The 25,696-nt window shown below is 40.7% G+C and overlaps 1 protein-coding gene across 9 annotated transcripts in view; it reads right to left on the bottom strand.

Annotated features, from left to right (window-relative positions):
* Positions 1-6,238: 6,238 nt before the first annotated feature.
* Positions 6,239-25,696, bottom strand: part of ralgapb (Ral GTPase activating protein non-catalytic subunit beta) — a 137,748-nt gene continuing 118,290 nt past the window's right edge. For all 9 annotated transcript variants that reach the window (XM_060919369.1, XM_060919371.1, XM_060919372.1 and 6 more), the window contains 5 exons: positions 21,958-22,094; positions 19,220-19,325; positions 16,878-16,953; positions 12,168-12,316; positions 6,239-8,157 (listed from right to left, as the gene is read on the bottom strand). In XM_060919369.1, coding sequence (XP_060775352.1) covers positions 7,964-8,157; positions 12,168-12,316; positions 16,878-16,953; positions 19,220-19,325; positions 21,958-22,094 — 662 coding nt within the window. In that variant the 3' untranslated portion in view covers positions 6,239-7,963. The remainder of the gene's footprint in view (positions 8,158-12,167; positions 12,317-16,877; positions 16,954-19,219; positions 19,326-21,957; positions 22,095-25,696) is intronic.

Here is a 25,696-nt window from a genome sequence, read left to right as displayed (position 1 = left end):
TTGACAAGAAGCATATCCAGATGGGAATCATGCCTCGCACAGAAGAGCTATCTGAAGACCTAAGATCAAGAATTGTTCACTTACATAAGGCTGGAAAGGGTTACGAAGTCATCTCAAAGATTTTAGATATTCATCAGTTTACTGTCAGGCAAGTTGTGTATAAATGGAGACAATTAGGTATTGTGGCTACTCTGCTTAGAAGTGGGTGCCCCGCCAAGATGACACCAAGAGCACAAAGCAAAATCATTAAGGAGGTAAAGAAGAACCCTAGAGTGACAGCGGAAGACTTGAAGATGTCATTAGAACTGGCTAACATCTCTGTTCATGACTCAACAATACTCAAAGCATTGAACAAGAAAGGAGTCCACTGCTGTCAAAAAAAGAACATTGCTGCATGCCTGAATTTTGCAAAAGAGCACTTGGACACTCCACAATGGTACTGGAAAAATGTTTTGTGGAGTGATGAAACCAAAATTGAACTATTTGGGAGGAACAAGCAGACCTCCATTTGGCGTAAAAAGGGCACTGCATATCAACATCAAAACATCATTCCTACAGTAAAGTATGGTGGAAGGAACATCATGATTTGGGCCTGCTTTGCTGCATCAGGACCTGGACAGCTTGCAATCACTGAGGGGAAAATGAATTCCCAAATTTATCATCAAATTCTCCAGGATAATGTGAGGGTGTCTGTCCGTCAACTGAAACTCAGAAGAGGCTGAGTGATGCAACAGGACAATGACCCCAAACATCACAGCAAATCCACGGCACAATGGTTTCAGAAGAACAAAATCCGCCTTTTGGAATGGCCTAGTCAGAGCCCAGATCTCAAATCCTATTGAGATGCTGTGGAATGACTTGAAGACAGCCATACACAGAAGAATATGGAAGAGTTAAGGCAGTTCTGCAGGGAAGAATGGGCTAAAATTCCCCCTGCACGATGTGCAGGTCTGATCTGCAGTTACCGTACAGGAAGCACCTGGTTGAGGTCATTGCTGCCAAAGGAGGGTCAATCAGTTATTAAATCCAAAGGTTCACTTACTTTTTACACCACTACTGTGAATGTTGAATGCATTTGTATAATAAAAGTCATGAAAAAGTAGAATTTTTTGTGTTATTGGCTTAAGCTCATTGTGTAGATCAGTATCTGACTTGGATGAAGATCAGATCACTTTTTATTACCAATTCAGGCAGAAAACCAGATAATTCCAAAGGGTTCACATCCTTTTTACTTTGACTGTATATCCAAAACTATTCATGATATGGATTTGAAACTTGGTATACATGTTAACAAGGTGATGTACAGTGGGGAAAACAAGTATTTGATCCCTTGCTGATTTTGTTGGTTTGGCCACTAATAAAGACTCGATCAGTCTGTAATATTAATGGTAGGTGTAGTCTAACATGCTGAGACAGAATATCACAAAGAAAATCAAGAAATCGACTTTAAAGAATTTGTATTAATTTATTTGCATTTTATTGAGGAAAATAAGTATTTGAACCCTCTTGCCAAAAGGACTTAGTACTTTGTGGCAAACCCCTTATTAGCAAGCACAGAGGTCAGACGTTTTTTGTAGTTGATGACCAGGTTTCTGCACATATTAGGAAGAATTTTGGTCCACTCTTCTTTGCAAATGACCTCTAAATCATCAAGATTCTGTCGCTTGGCAACTCTGAGCTTCAGCTCTCTCCATAGATTTTCTATAGGATTCAGGTCCGGAGACTGGCTGGGCCACTCCATGACCTTGATACGTTTCTTTTTCAGCCATTCCTTGGTTGCCTTGGCTGTATGCTTTGGGTCATTATCCTGCTGGAAGACCCATCCACGACCCATTTTAAGCTTCCTGGCAGAGGAAAGGAGGTTTTCATTTAGGATTTTATGGTACATGGCTCCGTCCATCCTCCCATTGATAAGGTGAAGTAGCCCTGTGCCCTGTGCAGAAAAACACCCCCAAAGCATAATGTTACCACCTCCATGCTTGACAGTGGGGATGGTGTTCTTGGGGTCATAAGCAGCATGTCTCTCCCTCCAGACACGGGTTGAATTGATGCCAAAGAGCTCAATTTTGGTCTCATCTGACCGTAACACCTTCTCCCAGTCACTCTCCAAGTCATTCAGATGTTCATTGGCAAAGTTCAGGCGGGCCTGCACATGTGCTTTCTTAAGCAGGGGTACTTTGCGAGCACTGCAAGATGTTAGACCATTGCGGTGTAAAGTGTTACCAACTGTTTGCTTGGTGACTGTGAGCCCAGCTGCTTTAAGATCATCCACTAACTCTGCCCGTGTTGCATTAGGTCTATTTCTCACCGTTCTCATGATCCTGGAAACCCCACGAGGTGAGATCTTGTTTGGAGCCCCAGACCTAGGTCGATTGATGATCATGTTGTGAGTCTTGTACTTGCGCACAATTGCACCAACAGTTGTCACCTTAACGCCCAGCTTCTTGCTAATGGTTTTGTAGCCCATACCGGTCTTGTGCAGGTCTACAATCTTCTCCCTTAAATCCACAGAAAGCTCTTTAGTCTTTCCCATGTTGGAGAATTTGGAGTCTGACAAACTGATTGATTCTGTGGCCAGGTGGCTTTTATACAAGTCATTAGTGATATCAGGTGTCTTCAATTTAGGTGACAAGGTAATTTGGAGAGTCTAACTTGTCTGTATTAACAAGAACTCTTGATGGTTACTGGGGGATCAAATACTTCTTTTTCTCAATAAAATACAAATAAATTAATATAGATATTTAAAAGTTATTTTCTGGATTTTCATTTTGATATTCTGTCTCCACGTTAGAATACACCTACCATTAAAATTACAGACTGATCAAGTCTTTCTTAGTGGGTAAACCAACAAAATCAGCAAGGGATCAAATACTTGTTTTCCCCACTGTAGATGTGCCTTTTCATACTAAGAAATTTTAATTTTTCATGTTTCCATGGAAACAATTTCAGATTTAGTCTGTCAGGTTAGTCTTAGGGGTAGGTTTTGTTTCCGGAGCAGAACTTGAAAACTATGAGTGGTATGGTCTTGAAAGTTGGTACCGTATATGGTGTTAAGTAATGTATATGTGCCTTTTGATACTAAATGTGAGAAATTGTAATTTTTAGCTCACCTGGACCAAAGGTCCGGTGGGTTTATGCCATGGGCTGCTGAGGTCAGTGTAAAGAGGTAGGGTTGGTTTCCTGCAGCAGAACTTGAAAAACATGACTAATATCTTGAAACTTGGTGTATAGTTGGTGTATAGGGTGGGGGATACAGATGACTGTCTTCTTGTTTTATTTGTAAAATGTCAGAATAATCAGAGAGAGAATTTTTAATTAGTTTCCACAAAGTCCGATGTTTACACATTAAGTTGACTGTGACCTTATACAGCTTGGAGCATTCCACATGATGTTTTGGCATTAGAAGCTTCTGATAGGCTAACTGACATCATTTGAGTTAACTGGAGGCGTACCTGTGGATGTGTTTTAATGCGCACCTTTAAATACAAGGGCCCCTTTGCATGACATCATGGGAAAATCAAAAGAAATCAACCAAGACATCAGGAAAAGAATTGTGGATCTTCACAAGTCTGGTTCATCCTTGGGTACAATTTCCAGATGCCCGAAGGTCTGACGTTCATCTGTTCAAACAATAATACGCAAATATAAACACCACGGGAGCACACAGCCATCATACCGCTCAGGAAGGAGACTGCATCTGCGTCCCAGAGATGAATGTGCTTTAGTGCGAAATGTGGAAATGAACAACAGTGAAAGACCTTGTGAAGATGCTGGCTGAAACCGGTGTGTGTCATTATCCACAGCAAAATGAGTTCTGTACCGACATGAGCTGAAAGGCCACTCAGCGAGGAGAAAGCCAGTGCTCCAAAGCCATCATAAAAAAGCCAGATTACAGCTTGCAGCTGCACACACGGGGACAAAGATCTTAATTTCTGGAGACATCTCCTGTGGTCTGATGAAACCAAAATTGAACTGGTTAGTCATAATGATCGTTATGTTTGGAGGAGAAAGGGGGAAGGCTTGCAAGCCTCAGAACACCATTCCAACCATGAAGTATGGGGGTGGCAGCATCATGTTGTGGGGCTGCTTTGCTGCATGAGGGACTGGTGCACTTCACAAACTAGCCAGCGTCATGAGGAAAGAAAATTCTGTGGATATATTGAAGCAACAGCTCAAGACATCAGCCAGAAAGTTAAAGCTTGGGCGTACTGTAGATGGGTCTTCCAAATGGACAATGACCCCAAGCATACCTCGAAATTAGCTGCAAAGTGGCTTAACTCTTTACCCCTTAAAGCAGTTGCTACAGCCACCCTTGTACATGTATATACTATTCACCCTTAGAACATATATACAAGAAAAAAAGTCTAAAGACAAGGTTTTGTTCAGATCAGTTTTCTCCTTCATTATGTTGAAACAATCATGACCGATCATGCATTTTTGAAAAGAGGGCGTGACACAGAATACAAAAATCACTCAAAGTTATGTTTCAACATTCACCAACTCACAGGTAGTGTCTGAAAAGGTGAGTAATACCTGTGTGAAAACCAATCTTCACATTTTACGTGAAGAATTCATGTCAAATGGTGCACAATAAATGATTACTGCAACTTTCAGTCAGAAAGCTTGTTTCACTCTACGCATGTAGAGGCAAATTCAGAGTCGTCAAATGTCATCATTATGGTGCATACACGCCGGCGTCATATGTCGTCATTATGGGATATATACGGGGTCGTCATACGTCGTCATTAAGGGGTAAAGAGTCAAGGACCAGAAAGTGAAGGTATTGGGGTGGCCATCACAAAGATGACCTCAATCCTATAGAAAATTTGTATGGGTGGCACTGAAAAGGCGTGTGCGAGTAAGAAGGCCCAGAAATTTTACAACTTCACCAGTTCTGTCAGGAGGAATGGACCAAAATTCCAGCCAGATATTGTGAGAGACTTGTGGAAGGCGACCCAAAACGCTTGATCCAAGTTAAACGATAATTCTACCAAATACTAACCAAGGATATGTAAACTTCTGACTTTGATGAAAGTAATTAAAAATTTTCTGAAAAATTCTCTGATTATTCTGACATTTTACAAATAAAAAAAAAAATTCTAAACTGTATTTTTTATTTTTTTTTTTTAAAACCCTTATTCGTCACATGCACACTTCAAGCACAGTGAAATTCATCCTCTGCATTTAACCCATCTGAAGCAGTGAACACACACACTCTGAGCAGTGGGCAGCCACACCAGAGCGCCCAGGGAGCAGTCAGGGGTTCAGTACCTTGCTCAAGGGCACTTCAGCCCAAGGCCGCCCCACGTTAACCTAACTGCATGTCTTTGGACTGTGGGGGAAACCGGAGCACCCGGAGGAAACTCACGCAGACACGGGGAGAACATGCAAACTCCACACAGAAAGGCCCTCGCCGGCCACTGGGTTTGAACCCGGACCTTCTTGCTGTGAGGCGACAGCGCTAACCACCACACCACCGTGCCGCCCTGTAATGTAAACTTCTGTTTGCAACTGTATATGATATACATGATAACGAAATCTATTCCTTCAGAGTTACTCAGCTAGTTAAGTGTTGTTACTGTATTTAAAAAAAAAAAAAAAACTAGATAGAACTCGACGCCAATGGCGTCAATGGGGATGCCTCCGCCTGGTAGACTACACGCCTTATTAAGTTGTGATTTGGGGATGGACATTGAACCTCACAGCAATCTTGACCTGGTGAAATTACTTGTATTAGCCTTGGAGATATTGTGTTCACAAGGTTTTCGGACAGACATTTGACCTCACAGTGACCTTGACCTTAGACCTTTTGATCTCAAAATCTAATCAGTTTATCTTTGTCTCCAAATGCACAAATGGTGAAAGTTTGGTGAAATTCCTTTGATTTGCCTTGGAGATATCGCGTTCACAAGGTTTTGGGACGGACGCACGCACGGACAACCCGAAAACATAATGCCTCCTGCACCTTATGGTGGCGGAGGCACAAAAAGGCTTTTCAGAAACAAAGTAGATCTGGCTATGATTTTAAAACTGATTAATTTCAAGTCTTGCCATTTCAAAGACACATGTATAACTGACCATTGGAATTTTAACAGAATGGAGTCATGCACAATTTATAATGGCGACCATTTTCTCCCAAACACTCACTCACTCTCTCTCACACACACGACATAAGGCATGTGAAACAGCACAGCAAATTATGATAAGAAGTTAATTAAAATCTTTATTTCATTATATGTGTTACATTCAATACCCAATGTGTTTCTTTAGGACACATATATGATAGGCATAAATACAAACAAGCGTTCTTTTTTTTGTGCCTTTCCTAATAGAATAAGATGAGTGAGCAAAACTTCACACCCTTATATTTACATTTAAAGTCCAACTTTATACAAAGTCGATGCCTTCATTATTTACAGAAATGAGAAGAAGGATGTTTCTAACCAACCGAATAAAGGTCCAAGTCCTGTGTGTTGGGAAACATAGCTCAGTAAAGTTGGTGTCGTCGATAGTAAAATGGGACAATTTATCATTTAATCAGCTGAAATTGAGTTTTTCTATTGATATAAAAACGGATATGGTGTAGAATTTGTGTGTGTACGTTATTTGTTGTGATTTCAGCGTCAAATGCTTTACTTTTAAAGAATGGGATTTACGCTTTTATAGCACAAGACTTGTCCTTTATTAAAGACGATGTTTCTCTTTTCTTAACTGGAGGGAAATAAAACATGGAAAGAAAAAAAAAAAAAAAGGCAGGTTAACCTGAATGAGCATCATGGACCAGTACAGTAACGTTTTAACAGTCATTCCTTGCAGTCAAGTTCTCTGTAATGACGTGTGTTTTAAAAGCTACATGTCAAAACACACTAAGGAAGGCAAGATGACACTACATGCATCTCTCAGTGAATAAGAGACGAAACACGATCGGATCAAATGATCTTTTCAATCTTAAAAAAAAAAAAGGAATGAAAGAAAAAAAAAAGCAAATAACGTCTAAAAAGACCAGTGTTTCTGACATCCAGCAGAAATAAAAAAAAAAAAAAAACCCCACACCCCATGGCACCTACATTTATCGGATAACTTAAAATGAAACCAAAAATAGCCCTTATGACTAAGTTGAAAATAGGCTGAAAATGTGTGAAATTGATGGGGAGGGAGGAGAAGAAAGAAAAAAAAAAAAAGTCTTCCAAAGTAGGATGGATAGTAAGCGTCAAATATCTGGGATATTGTACTGGAGAGTTCAGTAGTTTGAAGTTGACTTTAGATAAATCACAGAGACTTTTAAAGTCATTTTCCTAACGGTTATATAAATACATAAAATAGAAAGAGCCAAACATTCTTTGAACAGAGTATCAGCATAAGGACTTCTGTGAAGTCAAAGTCAATGAGAGAGAGAAAGAGAGAGAGAGAGAGAGAGAGAGAGAGAGAGAGAGAGAGAGAATATGAATGAAGCTGAGGTCAGCTTGTTGGAGTGCATGACCATGACCGTGTCAATGCATATGAAACATGGTAAAACCACCTGAGTTTGAAAAGAAAAGAGAAGAAGTGTTTATGCATCAACACAGACTGGCGCTAGTGTACGGTACATGTCTGAATGTGTGTGGAGGTGAAAAGCCGGGCCGCCCTTCATACTCCACCGCTGACACTCACATTAGTGTTTATTATGGATAATATACTGAAGGAAATGTTTTTGCATCTATGCTGCTTCTTTTCCGCTCTCACATGATGTAAAAATAAAAACCATGTGAAATACAGTAATGAGAAAACGGAAGAGCATCCTTTCCAGCGTCAGCGTTTGGACCAGCTAGCAAGCTGCCACATGGGCAATGAACAGAGCTTTTGACAGCTTAAAGACTATGGCCATTAGGCAATTAAAAAACAAAACAAAAAACAAACAAAAACAGAAAAAAACAGCAACTCTCCACCATGGAAAAAAAGAGCCTCGTGCTGTGCGTGTGTTTTTTTAGGGGTTTAGGCTTGTCTCTCCAACCTCCTGAAACAGTGACGTGTAGAACTCGGGCTCCAGCTGTTTGTTCCGGTAACGGTTAACGATTTCAGCAATTTTCTGTTTTCGCCGCACATGTGGAGGGCTGTACGAGTCGCTGTCCAGTCTCTTCCTCCGACACGCGTTTATTACCGTCTGTCTCACTAGGAAACCTGGCAAAGATGGACACAGAGAACACAGGCATAACAAAGGAACTGCTCAAAGTTCATGGCACGGCGTGCGCTTGTTCTGCCAACTGTTCTAGCCATTCTGGAAAATGCTGCAAATGAAACTGTACAATCAATTATCATTATCAATTATCACATGGCAGCAGAACAACGCATAATATACATCATGCAGATTAACTGAAGCTTGTGAAATCTATATTCACATCAAAAATCAGAATTTGTGGGGTGTGTGTGTGTGTGTGTGAGAGAATGTGATCGCAGTTGATTCTAACCATGGCATGGTTGGTGGTGCCAGATGAGCTGGTCTGAGTATTTCAGAAACTGCTAAAATCACCTGGGATTGTCATGCAAAACAGCTTTTAGCATTTACATAGCCTACTGGGGGGGGGAATGAATATCTCATCTCATCTCATTATCTCTAGCCGCTTTATCCTTCTACAGGGTCGCAGGCAAGCTGGAGCCTATCCCAGCTGACTACGAGCGAAAGGCGGGGTACACCCTGGACAAGTCGCCAGGTTATCACAGGGCTGACACATAGACACAGACAACCATTCACACTCACATTCACACCTACGCTCAATTTAGAGTCACCAGTTAACCTAACCTGCATGTCTTTGGACTGTGGGGGAAACCGGAGCACCCGGAGGAAACCCACGCGGACACGGGGAGAACATGCAAACTCCGCACAGAAAGGCCCTCGCCGGCCACGGGGCTCGAACCCAGGACCTTCTTGCTGTGAGGCGACAGCGCTAACCACTACACCACCGTGCCGCCCGGGAATGAATATATATATAAAAATATATATAGTAGGGGTATGTGAGCAAAAAAATGAACTTGACATGTCTATCATATATGGTACCACTGAAAAGGGCTTGAAATACATTTTAAAGCTAGACTGCCTTTCAGATTTTTCAAGTGTAGGTCATAAAAAGAATTTTCCCCGACACTATTTTTGTTTAGTGGACTGAAAGCTACTGAATTCGAATCACAGACTTCCAATTTTATTATTATTATTTTTTTAATGGAACAATTAATGAATTAAAGGGCCACATGGCCCCAAATTCTCTGCTATTATTTCTTGCTTCACCATGACCCAGTCCAAGAGACTACATCATGCATGACGTGGTGGGCTTTCCCTGTTCGCGCAAGGCATTGTGGGATACAAATTTGAAACAGGAGAGAAAAATGGAGGACGCGAGTGTGCGAATGAAACATGAAAGACCAAACACAGTAACAGAAAGCGAGAAGAAAAGACGTTATGTGAAGGAAAGGAAACGCAGGACCAAACTAATAAATATCGGCGGTCAGCGAGCACCTCGGTGTGATCAGCTGCTCGTTTAGAGACAGAATGATGGAACTGTCAGTGCACGGTCAAAGGTAAACCTGCGAATGCGCACACGGACTTCCTCTGTCTGCGCGAAGCGAGCGATTTCATGCACATTATTTGCTCAGGAATTAAATCACTTCCCAGCCACAGAATGGCTTGTTGTTTTTTTGAGATATTACAGAAATAAATGTACATCACAATGACCAAATTTCAGAGTGAACTAAATTTCACCGGTTTTATGAAATCGAAAGGCCGTCTACTTTTAAAATTCTGATTACATTTTCTTTCTATGACAAAGATGAACAAAGTTATGCCACTTTGAATGCAGAAAAATTAGGCTAATTTTGGTCGACTGTTCTGCACAAATAAAACAAAAGGAAAATGATCAAAGTGTGACCGCTCTCCTAGAAAGATCCTCTTTCTAAATGTTATAACTTCTAAATCTTTTGAGATCTCTCATCTCATTATCTCTAGCCGCTTTATCCTGTTCTACAGGGTCGCAGGCGAGCTGGAGCCTATCCCAGCTGACTACGGGCGAAAGGCAGGGTACACCCTGGACAAGTCGCCAGGTCATTACAGGGCTGACACATAGACACAGACAACCATTCACACTCACATTCACACCTACGGTCAATTTAGAGTCACCAGTTAACCTAACCTGCATGTCTTTGGACTGTGGGGGAAACCGGAGCACCCGGAGGAAACCCACGCGGACACGGGGAGAACATGCAAACTCCACACAGAAAGGCCCTCGCCAGCCACGGGGCTCGAACCCGGACCTTCTTGCTGTGAGGCGACAGCGCTAACCACTACACCACCGTGCCGCCCCTTGACATATCTCAATAAAGTAAAAAAAAAAGGACATACCAGGTCATTTAAAAGCCATGAAAATGATGCCAACTAATTTATAAATTAACCACGGTGTAACTCGTTCATTAAAACTAACTATTAATTAAAAAAAAAAAACAAAAAAAAAAAAACAAGCATTGGGCATCCTAACAACCTGTGTCCCCCCCCCCAAAAAAATCTGTCCCTCGGAGTTACATGTTGGTCCTGGGATTGAGATGCTGACCTCTTCTGCTCCTCGGACCTGCCTGATCCATCCTGGTGCCCTGTGTCTGGTTGGAGTCTCATCGCATCGCTCCTGTGTAGGGTGGCCTCATGTGGACAGTTGGGGTTCGCGCCTGGAGGACGCTCTGGACTCTTGCAGTGGTACTTTTGTGGCTGGGGACTGCAGTTGACTTGCTGAGTTTGGGACTACGGTTGTCGTGAACGGTTTTGCGCTCGGGTTTCCGTCGGTGGGGGGTTTATAGCATCAACGAAGCTGACTTTGTTAGGACTGTTAATGTTATAGTCATGTTATCTGTTGTTGCCCGGATGAGGATGGGTTCCCTTTTGAGTCTGATTCCTCTCAAGGTTTCTTCCTCATGTTGTCTGAGGGAGTTTTTCCTTGCCACAGTCGCCCCAGGCTTGCTCATTGGGGATAGATTAGGGATAAAATTAGCTCATATTTTAAGTTGTTCAAATTCTGTAAAGCTGCTTTGCGACAATGCTTATTGTTAAAAGCGCTATACAAATAAACTTGACAAACAAACAAACAAAAAAAAAAACATCCCTCAGCATAAACCAAAGAATGCCCCATAAATTCTAACCTACTTGCAATTTAACAAAAGTTTCACCATTCAACAGATGCTCCTTGCCAAAATCTTCAATCACGGTCACATCATTTTGATAAAGGTGTATGTAAATCAATAGTAAACATAAACTACCACAAAAACATAATAAATGCATGATATGAGTAATATACGGCAGGATTAACAGAGCCGTTTCAATGGCAAACTCCAGCCAGATTTCTGCAGCTTCTGCTCAGACATCCCGTTTGTTTGAATCTCAAAATCTGTGATGCTACAAATTACTTGAAAATAACATCAGTGATGGACAACTGTATGAATCAACAAATAAAATGAGATTTGACGCGATTAAAGCTTATCTTCATATAATGCATCAATGACTCTGATGAACCAAAGTTTCAGCAAGTTCATTCACACACTTCTACATGGGGATTGAGGATTTTATGGAGTACGCCATTAACATAGGCATTCTCTGGGTAGTCTTCAAACATGGCTTCAAAACTAGACTTGAGTCATGCTAGTCTGTGTGATCCAAGCCCGTTGAGCAGCCATGAACCAAATGGTAAATGACTGGACTGAGTGGCAGTCCTGCGGGTGGAAACGCCAGAGAATGGCCAGGTTGGTTGAGGTGGACGGGCTACGACAGCAGAACAGCACATCAGGTTTTCAGTCTTCTCAGCCAAGAACAGGGATCCAAGGCTATCATGGGCACAGTCTCTCTGGATAAACTGGTCTTTTTTTTCCTCCTCAACTCTAGAGACTGTTGTGTGTGAAAATCCCAGGAGATCAGCAGTTTCTGAAACACTCAAACCTGCACAACTGGCACCAACCACCACGCCACACTCGGTAACTTGAAGAGAACACTTTTACCCGTTCTGATGTTTGATATGAAGCTCTTGACCTGTATCTGCTGTCACATGATTGGCTAAGTGGACAATTACATGAATGAGCAGGCATACAGCGGTTTCTATTAAAGAGGCTGGTGAGTGTATAGTCAAGCCAAAACAGAGCACGCGCGCGCACAAGCAGAAACCCACCGAGTGATCTCCTGCTGACCACCATGTTGTCCACGAGCGGGATGACCATGCTGAACTTTCCCATGGCTCCATGCAGCTTGATGCGGAAGAGGCCAGTCTTTAGTGGGTGGATGAATATGACTGGCACGTCTTTCTCTGATGAGCTGGGCCTGACAGAAAATGAACACAATTCTAACATCAGGTATAGAAATCAGACCGAATCTGAACCATATTGTCAATAGTTAAGAATTATACACTACCGTTCAAAAGTTTGGGGTCACCCAGACAATTTAGTGTTTTCCATGAAAAGTCACACTTTTATTTACCACCATAAGTTGTAAAATGAATAGAAAATATAGTCAAGACCTTTTTCTGGCCATTTTGAGCATTTAATCGACCCCACAAATGTGATGCTCCAGAAACTCAATCTGCTCAAAGGAAGGTCAGTTTTATAGCTTCTCTAAAGAGCTCAACTGTTTTCAGCTGTGCTAACATGATTGTACAAGGGTTTTCTAATCATCCATTAGCCTTCTGAGGCAATGAGCAAACACATTGTACCATTAGAACACTGGAGTGAGAGTTGCTGGAAATGGGCCTCTATACACCTATGGAGATATTGCACCAAAAACCAGCAGCTAGAATAGTCATTTACCACATTAGCAATGTATAGAGTGGATTTTTGATTAGCTTAAAGTGATCTTCGTTGAAAAGAACAGTGCTTTTCTTTCAAAAATAAGGACATTTCAAAGTGACCCCAAACTTTTGAACGGTAGTGTAAATACTCTTATTCTATCCACATTCACTGGATATGAGCAATCACGCGCTCTGATTGGCTACTCTACTACTAGGCTATCAGCTCATATACCGGGAGTAGAGAAAAACAAAAAAAATGGCGGAACGTGTTGTTGAACCAACTGAGGACGAAATAAAAAAAAAAAAAGTCTCTTTTTTTATTTTTCAAGAATTATTATTATAGCATTTTTCACAAATTTCTCCTGTCACTTTGCCAGTTTGTTTGCATTCTTCATCTTTAAGCATTAAAATTTGTTGAAATTTTTTTAGACTGGTTCAAAAGCTCAAAGTAGTTTGAAAATTACAGAACTAAAATGTACAAGGAAGAATTAAATAAATGTCTAAAGCTATTTTATACCTCGGCACGACAGCAAGACAGCACTTTCTACAAAAACAACAACACTGAAGTCAATTCACGCAGCAATCGGTAGGTTTTTCAGAAGGTCACGTAAGCGGGAATGATTTTGTCGGATGTTTTGTATAAAAGGTTTTATTTATGGAATTTGCAAAAACAAAAATGCTCCATTTCTCAAAATCCAGTGAATGTGGAGAGAATAAAACGGTTATTCCACTCAATCTCTTCCTACATGGCTTATAGCCAACTCGCTATCAGCTCAGGTATGACTTGAATTTGTGGAATAACTCTTAAAAAGCTAGATGGCCTTTCAGATTTTTCAAGTTTAGGTCATAAAAAGAATCCCCCCCCCAAACACACCTAATTATTTTTGTTTAGTGGACCGAAAACTACAGAATTCGAATCACAGACTTCAAATTTTATTAGTTTTTTGTTTTGTTTAATAAAACAATTAATGAATTTAGGGCCACGTGGCCCTAAATTCTCCGCTATTTTTTCCTGCTTCACCATGACCCAATTCAAGATACTACGTCATGCATCACATGGTGGGCTTTCCCCGTTCGCACAAGGCATTGTGGGATACAAATTTGAAACCAGAGAGAAAAATGGAGGATGTGTGTGAATGAAACGTGAAAGAGCGACTACAGTAACAGAAAGTGAGAAGACATTACGTTGCGAAATAAAGGAAATGCAGGACCAAACTAATACAGGGCCTTACAAAAATATTCACCCCCCTTGGTGTGTGTCCTGTTTTCTTGCATTACAAGCTGGAATTAAAATGAATTTTTGGAAGGTGAGCACCATTTGATTTACACAACATCCTTACCAGTTTAAAGGTGCACATTTTTTTTTTTTTTTATATTGTGACACAAGCAATAATTAAGATGAAAAAACAGAAATCTGGAGTGTGCACAAGTATTCACCCCCTTTTGTATGAAACCTTAAATAAGAGCTGCTCCAACCAATTCACTTCATAAGTCACAGAATTAGTTGATTAAGATCCACTTGTGTGCAATCAAAGTGTCACATGATATCTGTATAAATCACCCTGTTCTGGAAGGACCCTGACTCTGCTACACTACTAAGCAAGCGACATGAAAACCAAGGAGCCTCCAAACAGGTCAGACACAAAGTTGTGGAGAAGTATAGATCAGGGCTGGGTTATAAAAAATATCCCAAACTTTGAATATCCCAGGGAGCACCATTAAATCCATTATAGCAAAATGGAAAGAATATGGCGCCACTACAAACCTGACAAGAGAAGGCCACCCACCAAAACTCACAGACCGGGCAAGGAGGGCATTAATCAGGGATGCAACAAAGACACCAAAGATAACACTGAAGGAGCCGCAAAGATCCACAGCAGAGATGGGAGTATCTGTCCATAGGGCCACTTTCAGCCATACACTCCACCAAGTGGGACTTTATGGAAGAGTGGCTTAAAAAAAAAAAAAAAAAGTCACTGCTTTATATATTAAAAAACCCATTTGGAGTTTGCCCAGCAGCATGTGGCAGACTCCCCAAACACATGGAAGAAGATTCCCTGGTCAAATGAGACAAAAATTGAACTTTTTGGCCATCATGGGAAACGCCATGTGTGGCACAAACCCAGGCCCTGTCCACACGGCAACGGATTCAGGTGAATCTGATAAAATTGTTTAGCGTTTCGGCCTGGCGTCCACACGGCACTGGCGTTTTGGGTGCCCCAAAACGAAATCTTTTGAGAACAGGTTCCAGAGTGGAAAAATCTGGCAATGGCGCGGTTGCGAAGTCATCTGGATGAGTAGAACGGATTCACAACCACATGACTGTCAGCGCTTCACGCCAGGTAGAAGTGTAATGAACTCGATGCGAGTTGTCAACAAATCCTATAACTTGGTTCATAAAACGCGCTTACAAAATATTTTCACTGTGAATATTTATTGTGTAATGGTGCAAAGTGAGAGAGAGAGAGAGAGAGAGAGAGAGAGAGAGAGAGAATAGCCCTTAGGGCAGTCTTTAGTCCAAACACTGCGGAAGCAGTACCAAACCACGCACCGCCCGTGCATTTTCCAAAAACAAAAACAATTCCGCCAGCAAAAATAGGAAAAAAAAAAAAGGAGCGATCTCACCTCTTCAGATGTTGGTTTAAGTCCGACAATACATTTCTCAAAAAGGGCGTAGAAGAACAAAGTAATCCATCAACGTGTAGCATTCAATTTATTCCGGACCATTAAAGAATTCTGGAGGATATCAGAATGTTGGCATACCGGCTTCCATCTACCCCCGTTCATTCCTCTTTCTGCGTCTTTCGTTTTATGCAACTGATTAATAATCAAAACTTTATGTGGCTGATGCTACAGAAGAAGGGGTTTATGTGCATGCGTCTACTTCTATTGTTCTGGTGTCTCCAATGGGACCGCCTTACAGCGCACGTAGAGGTGTGGCATGTGTATTGCATCATTTTCAGCCAGCGTTGCGTTGCCATATGTACCTGATATTTTACTGATCCGTTGCCCATGTGGACGGGATATTTAAAAAAAAAAAATCTCGTTGCCGTTGTCGTGTGGATGTAGCCCCAGTATCCTTAGAATACCATCCCTACAATGAAGCATGGTGGTGGCAGCATCATGTTGTGGGGATGTTTTTCATCTGCAGGGACAGGAAAGCTGGTCAGGACTGAAGGAAAGATGGATGGCACTAAATACAGGGCAATTCTGGAGGAAAACCTGTTTGAGTCGGCCAGAGGTTTGAGACTGGGACAAAGGTACCAGCAGGACAATGACCCTAAGCATACTGCTAAAGCTACACTGGAGTGGTTTAAAGGGAAACATTTAAATGTCTTGGAATGGCCTAATCAAAGCCCAGACCTCAATCCAATTGAGAATCTGTGGCATAACTTGAAGATTGATGTACACCAACACAACCCATCTAACTTGAAGGAGTTGGAGCAGTTTTGCCTTGAGGAATGGGCAAAAATCCCAGTGGCGAGATGTGCTAAGCTAATAGAGACATACCCCAAGAGACATGCAGCTGTAATTGTAGCAACAGGTGGCTCTATAAAGTATTGACTTTGGGGGTGAATATTTCTGGTTTTTTTTCATCTTAGTTATTGCTTGTGTCACAATAAAAACAATTCGCACCTTTAAAGTGGTAGGCGTGTTGTGTAAATCAAATGGTGTTAACCCTCCAAAATTCCATTTTAATTCCAGCTTGTAATGCGACAAAACAGGACAAACACCAAGGGGGATGAATACTTTTGCAAAGCACTGTAAATATCGGCGGTCAGCGAGCACCTCGGTGTGATCAGCTGTTCATTTAGCGACAGAATGATGCAACTCTCCGTGCACGGTCAAATGTAAACCTGCGTATGCGCACACGGACTTCCTCCGTCTGATCGACTGTGCGAAGCGAGCAATTTCATGCGCATTATTTGCTTTAATCCCCTCAAATTAAATAACTTCCCAGCGACAGAATGGCCTGGTATTTTGTGAGATATTACAGAAATAAACATATCCCAATGACCAAATTTCAGAGGGAACTAAATTTCACCAGTTTTATGAAATCAAAAGGCCGTCTAGCTTTAATTATGTGGAGTTATGGACCTGGAAGCACTGCTGTTGACTGCACTTTCCACTCCTGTGCTGGTCTCGGCCAGCAGCTCGGACACAGGAAAATTTTCTGCAAAGAGACAGATCACACTTGCTTCAGAATGTTACAGAAAAAAAAAAAATCAGTGCAGTAATAAAGACAGACATTATTTTGTATTTCAGAGATAAAATACAGTGAAGCATGCGAGACAGTCAGTAATTTTTTTTTCTTGTCTTAAAAACAACCTAACACACTAAATAATTACAGCAATTATCTATGGAGTACTAGCCTAATGGTTAAACAGGTTTATAATAGGAGCCAGAAAGCAAATTGAAATTGTTGCCAGGCAGAACAAAGCCAGCTGCGTTTCACTTCTCCGAAGCTGCACAGCAGATTGAAGTGAAGGGAGAAATGAAAGATATTTGCCATTTCTTTTGATTACTAATTTAGCTGCCATTGTTAAAAGATTACAGAAGCCTTCAGTGACGCAATAACACTTTAGATAAATTGGTCTCCGATTTCGTAAAACATCTGCATTACACATTCATAACCCGCAAAACGACATATTATACACGACTGCTAGATCAGACAGCATGCAGCATACAGTAGTGCCATGAGCAAATCATTCGTACAGATTTCCCACATCAGAATCCACCACAGCTCACTGCAAAAAATGGCCTTTCAAAAATAAGAAATAAAAAGATTAAAACAAAGCATATTTGCTTGAATCAGGTGGAAAAAATCTGCCAGTGGAACTAGTTAAATTTGACTTGGTAAGATTTCTTAAAGTAAGATGAAAAATCTAACCTGTTTTTAGATGAAATAATTCCAAAATAAGATTGGGGAACTTATTATGCGAGCTCTGATTAACTCAAAATAATCAAAATAGTTCTTATAACAAGATCGCACTTCTTACATTTAGCCATTCAAGTCATTTTTATTTCATTTTAAGGGTATTTCACTTAAATTCATGACAAAGTCTTAGCTGTAAAAACTGAATTTAAGATAAATATACTAATATTAGGATTGTTAAATTCTACAACTAAGCATTGCTAGCTTAAAAGATTCTCCTTTTGTGACCTGTAATTAGTAAAATACTCTAGATATGAGACCAGAGGCTATCTTGAATCAAGTTGACGGCACGTGTAGCATTGCAACAAGTTTTTGTTTTTTTCCCCCCATTTCAACATTCAAACATTAAAACATCTCTTAAGATTCCACTTCCCCAGGACCTCAGGCACAAAAAAAAAAAAAAAAATTATAATTAAAAAAAAAAGTCTATGCATTTTGACTTGCAGTGCTTACAAAACGCCAAAGCAACAGTGCATTTTGGGGGCACTGACTATTCATGTGTACGAGGGGTTTACAAGATCAGGCACAAAAAAACCCCCCACTGAACTTCTCATATCATCTCTAGCCGCTTTATCCTGTTCTACAGGGTCGCAGGCGAGCTGGAGCCTATCCCAGCTGACTACGGGCGAAAGGCGGGGTACACCCTGGACAAGTCGCCAGGTCATCACAGGGCTGACACATAGACACAGACAACCATTCACACTCACATTCACACCTACGGTCAATTTAGAGTCACCAGTTAACCTAACCTGCATGTCTTTGGACTGTGGGGGAAACCGGAGCACCCGGAGGAAACCCATGCGGACACGGGGAGAACATGCAAACTCCGCACAGAAAGGCCCTCGCCGGCCACGGGGCTCGAACCCGGACCTTCTTGCTGTGAGGCGACAGCGCTAACCACTACACCACCGTGCCGCCCCCACTGAACTTAACTCTCAGCATTCCAAAAAGACCTCACTAAAACGCCCTCCACTTACTCAAACTTTTTGAAGGCACTTGTCTGGTCTAGAGTCTGTACAGCATCTAGAAGGAGCTCACTCTGAATGACTGAGAAAACAGTCGCAGTAAACTTAGGATCTGTAAGGTGGAGTTGAATTGTAATGAAAGATTCAAAGATTTCAGTAAAGTTCATTTATTCCCAAAACAAGCATACTTTAGTTTTTTTTTCTTGAAACGAGATGAACCGTATTTGACAAATGCCCAAAATGTACTTACTTGTTTTTAAAAAAAACTTGTTTTATTTTCAAAGGTGCTCCAAATAAGACTTTTTCAAGACATTTTGTCTATACAAGATTTTCAAGATGGACTGTCTAAAAACTAGCCTTTCTAGCTACATGAGGTTTTGCTTATTGGGCAATTATGTCTTATAATAAGGGTGGCTAGATGTTTTGACTTGAAAATAGACAAATAAACTTCCTAAGATTTTTATTTTTTGCAGTGCTGATATGCAGCTTTGTCAATATGATACACTGTTACACGCATATACGACTATTTTTTAAATTACCAATGTCATCATAGCGCTCCACCCAGACCACCAGTACTTTAGTCTCCGGACCCAGAGGCGGTATATTCCTTCCTGATGGCAGCTTCTTGCTCTTCACTGTGGGAGACTGAGATGACAAATAAAAAAAAAAAAAGTTAAAAATGGTGAGCAAATGTGAACACAGCTGTTCTGTTTAGATGATTAAACTCTCAGGGTTTGACTCTGCTCATACTGGTGACCTATTTCTCTCAACATATGCCTTTTTATGTCAAGGGCGAGCATGAAAACTGGACACGTGTTTGCTGCGAAGACATTATGGCTATGGGAAATGCAATCAGAAAGTTCTCCATTTCACTGCAGGACACTGCCCAGGTCTAGCACACGAATCTCCAATTCACGCGGCCTGCAGCTATGCAATTTCCTTCTGTTGATGTTTACCCTGGACCCATTTTCTCTCCTGGGGAGACTGCGTGACTGGCTGCGGAGGTGTGGACACCCCAGTATACATTTACATAATATCTTTCTTTCTATATCTACACACATGCACGGTACTGCATAAAACTCTTAGGCACATGTAAAGAAATGCTGTAGACCAAAAATGCCTGAAAAAATAATGAAATGTTTCAGCAGTAAGCCGTAATAAATGAACCAAAGTCAATATTTGGTGCGAGACGACTCTTTGCTTTAAAAATAAATCACAGTCTCAGGTACAGTTTTATAAGGAAATGAGCTGTAGGTTTTACTGAGCATCTTACAGAACCAGCCACAGTTCTTCTGGACACTTGGACCGTCACACTCGTTTCTTCATTTTGCAACAAAACCCAGCAGCCTTCATTATGTTTTCTTTTATAATCTGAAAGATGGTCTCTTATGTAATATGCTGCTCAGACACAAGCATGTTTTTCTGTAACATTTACAACCCTGATTCCAAAAAAGTTGGGACAAAGTACAAATTGTAAATAAAAACGGAATGCAATGATGTGGAAGTTTCAAAATTCCATATTTTATTCAGAATAGAACATAGATGACATATCAAATGTTTAAACTGAGAAAATGTATCATTTAAAGAGAAAAATTAGGTGATTTTAAATTTCAGACAACAACACATCTCAAAAAAGTTGGGACAAGGCCATGTTTACCACTGTGAGACATCCCCTTTTCTCTTTACAACAGTCTGTAAACGTCTGGGGACTGAGGAGACAAGTTGCTCAAGTTTAGGGATAGGAATGTTAACCCATTCTCGTCTAATGTAGGATTCTAGTTGCTCAACTGTCTTAGGTCTTTTTTGTCGTATCATCCATTTTATGATGCGCCAAATGTTTTCTATGGGTGAAAGACCTGGACTGCAGGCTGGCCAGTTCAGTACCCGGACCCTTCTTCTACGCAGCCATGATGCTGTAATTGATGCAGTATGTGGTTTGGCATTGTCATGTTGGAAAATGCAAGGTCTTCCCTGAAGGAGACGTTGTCTGGATGGGAGCATATGTTGCTCTAGAACCTGGATATACCTTTCAGCATTGATGGGGTCTTTCCAGATGTGTAAGCTACCCATGCCACACGCACTAATGCAACCCCATACCATCAGAGATGCAGGCTTCTGAACTGAGCGCTGATAACAACTTGGGTCGTCCTTCTCCTCTTTAGTCCGAATGACACGGCGTCCCTGATTTCCATAAAGAACTTCAAATTTTGATTCGTCTGACCACAGAACAGTTTTCCACTTTGCCACAGTCCATTTTAAATGAGCCTTGGCCCAGAGAAGACGTCTGCGCTTCTGGATCATGTTTAGATACGGCTTCTTCTTTGAACTATAGAGTTTTAGCTGGCAACGGCGGATGGCACAGTGAATTGTGTTCACAGATAATGTTCTCTGGAAATATTCCTGAGCCCATTTTGTGATTTCCAATACAGAAGCATGCCTGTATGTGATGCAGTGCCGTCTAAGGGCCCGAAGATCACGGGCACCCAGTATGGTTTTCCGGCCTTGATCCTTGCGTACAGAGATTCTTCCAGATTCTCTGAATCTTTTGATGATATTATGCACTGTAGATGATGATATGTTCAAACTCTTTGCAATTTTACACTGTCGAACTCCTTTCTGATATTGCTCCACTATTTGTCGGCGCAGAATTAGGGGGATTGGTGATCCTCTTCCCATCTTTACTTCTGAGAGCCGCTGCCACTCCAAGATGCTCTTTTTATACCCAGTCATGTTAATGACCTATTGCCAATTGACCTAATGAGTTGCAATTTGGTCCTCCAGCTGTTCCTTTTTTGTACCTTTAACTTTTCCAGCCTCTTATTGCCCCTGTCCCAACTTTGAGATGTGTTGCTGTCATGAAATTTCAAATGAGCCAATATTTGGCATGAAAATTCAAAATGTCTCACTTTCGACATTTGATATGTCGTCTATGTTCTATTGTGAATACAATATCAGTTTTTGAGATTTGTAAATTATTGCATTCCGTTTTTATTTACAATTTGCACTTTGTCCCAACTTTTTTGGAATCAGGGTTGTGTATATATATATATATATATATATATATATACACACACACACACACACACACACACACACTTTATTTATATATATATATATATATATATATATATATATATATATATATATAAAAAAAAAATATATATATATATATATATATATATATATATATATATATATATATATATATATATATATATATATATAAAGAGTGCGTGAGTGTGAGAGAGAGGGGGTTACAGTATGTGGCGGTGTTTACCCGTTGTGCAGGTCCCATGTTGTCAGAGTGATTGGGAAAGAGCTCCAGTGTGAGGTTGGGTTGTTTTAGCAGGCTGGGCATCAGCTCCATCTGGGAATCAGAGTCTGCTGTGGGGAAACTGTTCTCGGATGACTCCGCTACACACACACACACACACACACACACTTCAAATACCTATTACCATCAATCTTCAGGAAATTTAATATCATTTTCACAATCTAATCACTTTGCCAATTCTCGTTCAATTGACCTCAAATTAACAGCATGTGTAGAAACAGGTCAAAATTTTATGTTTCATGTGTTTTGTTTTCCTCTTTCTAGGTATAGAAATGCCATTCACTGGAAAAGAAAAGGCGTTTTGCTTGCAAGAGTACGCTCGAACAAGACTGTGCAGCGTGCAGTTATGAGAGAATTCTCTAAAAATGCAACAACTGCAATGAAAATTTGGACACGGCAGAAAAAGTTCAAAAGAGGAAGGCTGTCTCTGTGTGTGTGTGTGTGTGTGTGTGTGTGTGTCTCAGGCGGTGCGCATATTGAAAATTTGCGAAAATTGTGCATGGAATCCACATACTTTTGAATTTCTCATTCAGATTTTGAGGAATAAATCTTATATTGCGCAACATTAAAGTGCATATTCTGGAACAATTTCGTGGTTTTTTTTTTATATGAAAGTATGTCCCTTTACACACTCATCCAGAAGGGTAATTTTGCACAAGGCCATCTGTCTACAGCAGAAAAAAAATAAGATAAAACGCGTCTGGAAAAATCCCAAGTGAGTCTGAAGCCAGATTCGTGACGTCACCTGCGGAAGCGCCAGCAGGCTGCGCGAGCTTTGCACGGTTTCAGTGCACAGCCTGTGTAGACCAAGCGCTCCCATTTCTCTCTCATTGTCCGGTCTTTTGGAAAACGATGAGTACTAATCCCATCAAGATTGGTGTTGCTACACCCTCCTACGATACATCTGTTCACCATTTTAATAATTACATGATAACGAAGAAATTTGCAGAAAACCACCAGGTCGTTTTCTCATAAACAAACCAGCGCTGGCGTAGGATTCAGAGGGAGGCGTCCCGCACGCGACGTCACGCAAATCAATGTTTGCTGGGAAATCCAAATGCCAAGTTTTTTCAGAGGCGGACCAGTTCACCTCAAATGGCTTGATTTCAACTGAATTTTTCTGGTATTGCCCAAGGTAAAAAAACTTGCAGAGAATGCAGAATGTTACAGATATTTGACCAAAGTTTAATATAAAATAGGAGAATTACATTGATCTCGCTCCTGAATTTACCCGTGATATGCACTTTAAGCCTGTTCAGTTTTATTTGCCTCGACTATGTAGTTTCTTGCATATTTACATCTCAAATAATATCCAATTTTTTGAAAACACCCTGTACAATGTCTTGCCAAAAAAAAAAAAAAAAGCATCAGACACAGTACTTCACTGTGTAGTTGGGTATTTTCTCAAAGTCTGAGCATGACAAAAATGGAAAATGTGCCCTCGTAAGTAGGGTTGAGCAATATGACAATCAACTCTTACAGTATACTATTCCAAGATATCATGATTTTTTTAAAAATAATTATAAAAAACTGGCTGAAAGCAGTTGACAGTTTATTTTTTTCACGGTCCAAATCCTGCGCTCTGACTGGCTGCCGAGCGGGTCCGTATCCTACAGTACGGACCCCAGTTACGGACCTCTGGCGACTTGCTCGTTCACAACAACAAACATAGTAGCATTTTTTGTCAACATTTATCTTTTTTTTTAATAAGATTTATTTATAAGATTATCAAATATCTTATACATTTTTGCCAGCATTTCTCATGAGAATAGCATTAATTTTACATCATGGATAGCGATAACGACAGTGTTCACAGCGAAAGCGAGTTTTACTACCCTGAGGAAGAAGAAATAAAATAAAACATTTCAGGAGAAAGCTAAAAACCTGTAATTTGCTAACGCCGAGCAAAAACATGGCTGAATCCTGAATGACTCCTATTTGTATAAATAGGGGACTACATAGGCGGCAAAATGTAGTTTTTTTTTCCCTGCTATGGAAGTGCACTTGTATACCGAGGAGGAAGCCATTTGCATTACAGCCGTGAATGAGGATTCAAAATGGCGGCTCGGCTCAGTTTTCCCTTTCGGGCGCTCTCGTTTTCTGTTAGAATTTGGTAAAGAAAAAAATAAATATATTATTTACCAGCTTAAGGTCGGTCCGTATGGTGAAATACCGTGACCTCGGCCTTAAATACTGACCTCGGCCCAGAGGGCCTCGCTCAGTACTTTCAAGACCTCAGTCACGGTATTTCATGATACGGACCTCCCAACTGGTAAATAACACATATATATTTAATCTGTGAAATTGCAAAATGTTAAAGGTGACATATTATACCCCTTTTCCACAAGTTGACACAGTTCCTTGATGTCTTACTGAAATGTCTGACACGTTTTGGTCAAAACACCACAAGGATAAAGCACTACAGCTTCCTTCTCACGCTGCCTGAACAGCCGTGATCAAAACGGCTGATCTGAGAACCTGTTCCTTTAAATGATAATGAACCACTGCTCACTGCTCCCCCCGCCCAATCAGGTAGCACTTACCTCATGAATATTCATTTGGCAGCCCAAAAGAAACTGACTGGGGGTCTTATTTCAGAGTCTGAGCGTTGGTAGGCTCTCCAGCTACCCAAATGGATGTGCACTAGCACTGAAGTGAGTTTTTCATCATAATATGTCCACCATAAAAGATATTTTACAGATTAAAATTTGTTCCTCTATTTCAATGTTAACGTTTTTCAAAGTACAGTATAATTAAAAAAAAAAAATACATCACTGCTTCACTACCAGTTAATGGCAATCCAGTGCAGTGTCTCAATCTGTTAGTACACTTCCATTTAGCACACTGTGCAGACTACGTATTTCCTCGTCTCGTGTGTGAATTTCAACAGGATAGTGTTTTCTCAAATAGAACACAGCAATTGCAACATTTGACCGTAACTGATGCAAAATACCTGCTGGCTTTTTTTTATTCACCTCTTAAAATGATTAAAAAAAATTTATTTTTTTATTTCTCTCGTTTGCGTGCACCCCCTGTGTCACACGACATGGAAATTACTTCACTGGCATCAGGCAACTACATGCCCTCCTCCAACTGGTTGGTGGTCCCTCCCCTTCCACTATGTAGCCAAGATGGTGACAATTGAGGGTGAGAAGTGTCGTGTTTCACACTCAATTTTTTGACTGCTATGATACACCATCTGGGCACGCCTAGAGCATTGCATGTCATAACGGTCAGTGTGAACACACTTAAACACTCAAAATAGCAAGCACATCAGAACACAAACTGAGACATGGCATGATCTACAGTGGTGCTTGAAAGTTTGTGAACCCTTTAGAATTTTCTATATTTCTGCATAAATATGACCGAAAACATCATCAGATCTTCACACAAGTCCTAAAAGTAGATAAAGAGAACCCAGTTAAACAAATGAGACAAAAATATTATACTTGCTCATTTATTTATTGAGGAAAATGGTGTGCATGGCAGGGCTGCAAGGAGAAAGCCACTGCTCTCCAAAAAGAACATTGCTGCTCATCTGCAGTTTGCTAAAGATCACGTGGACAAGCCAGAAGGCTATTGGAAAAATGTTTTGTGGACAGATGAGACCAAAATAGAACTTTTTGGTTTAAATGAGAAGCATTATGTTTGGAGAAAGGAAAACACTGCATTCCAGCATGAG

Source organism: Neoarius graeffei, chromosome 4, assembly GCF_027579695.1.
Source record: "Neoarius graeffei isolate fNeoGra1 chromosome 4, fNeoGra1.pri, whole genome shotgun sequence".
Lineage (NCBI taxonomy): Eukaryota > Metazoa > Chordata > Actinopteri > Siluriformes > Ariidae > Neoarius > Neoarius graeffei.
The sequence above is the reverse complement of the archived record's forward strand: the minus strand, read 5'-3'. Positions and strand labels throughout refer to the sequence as shown.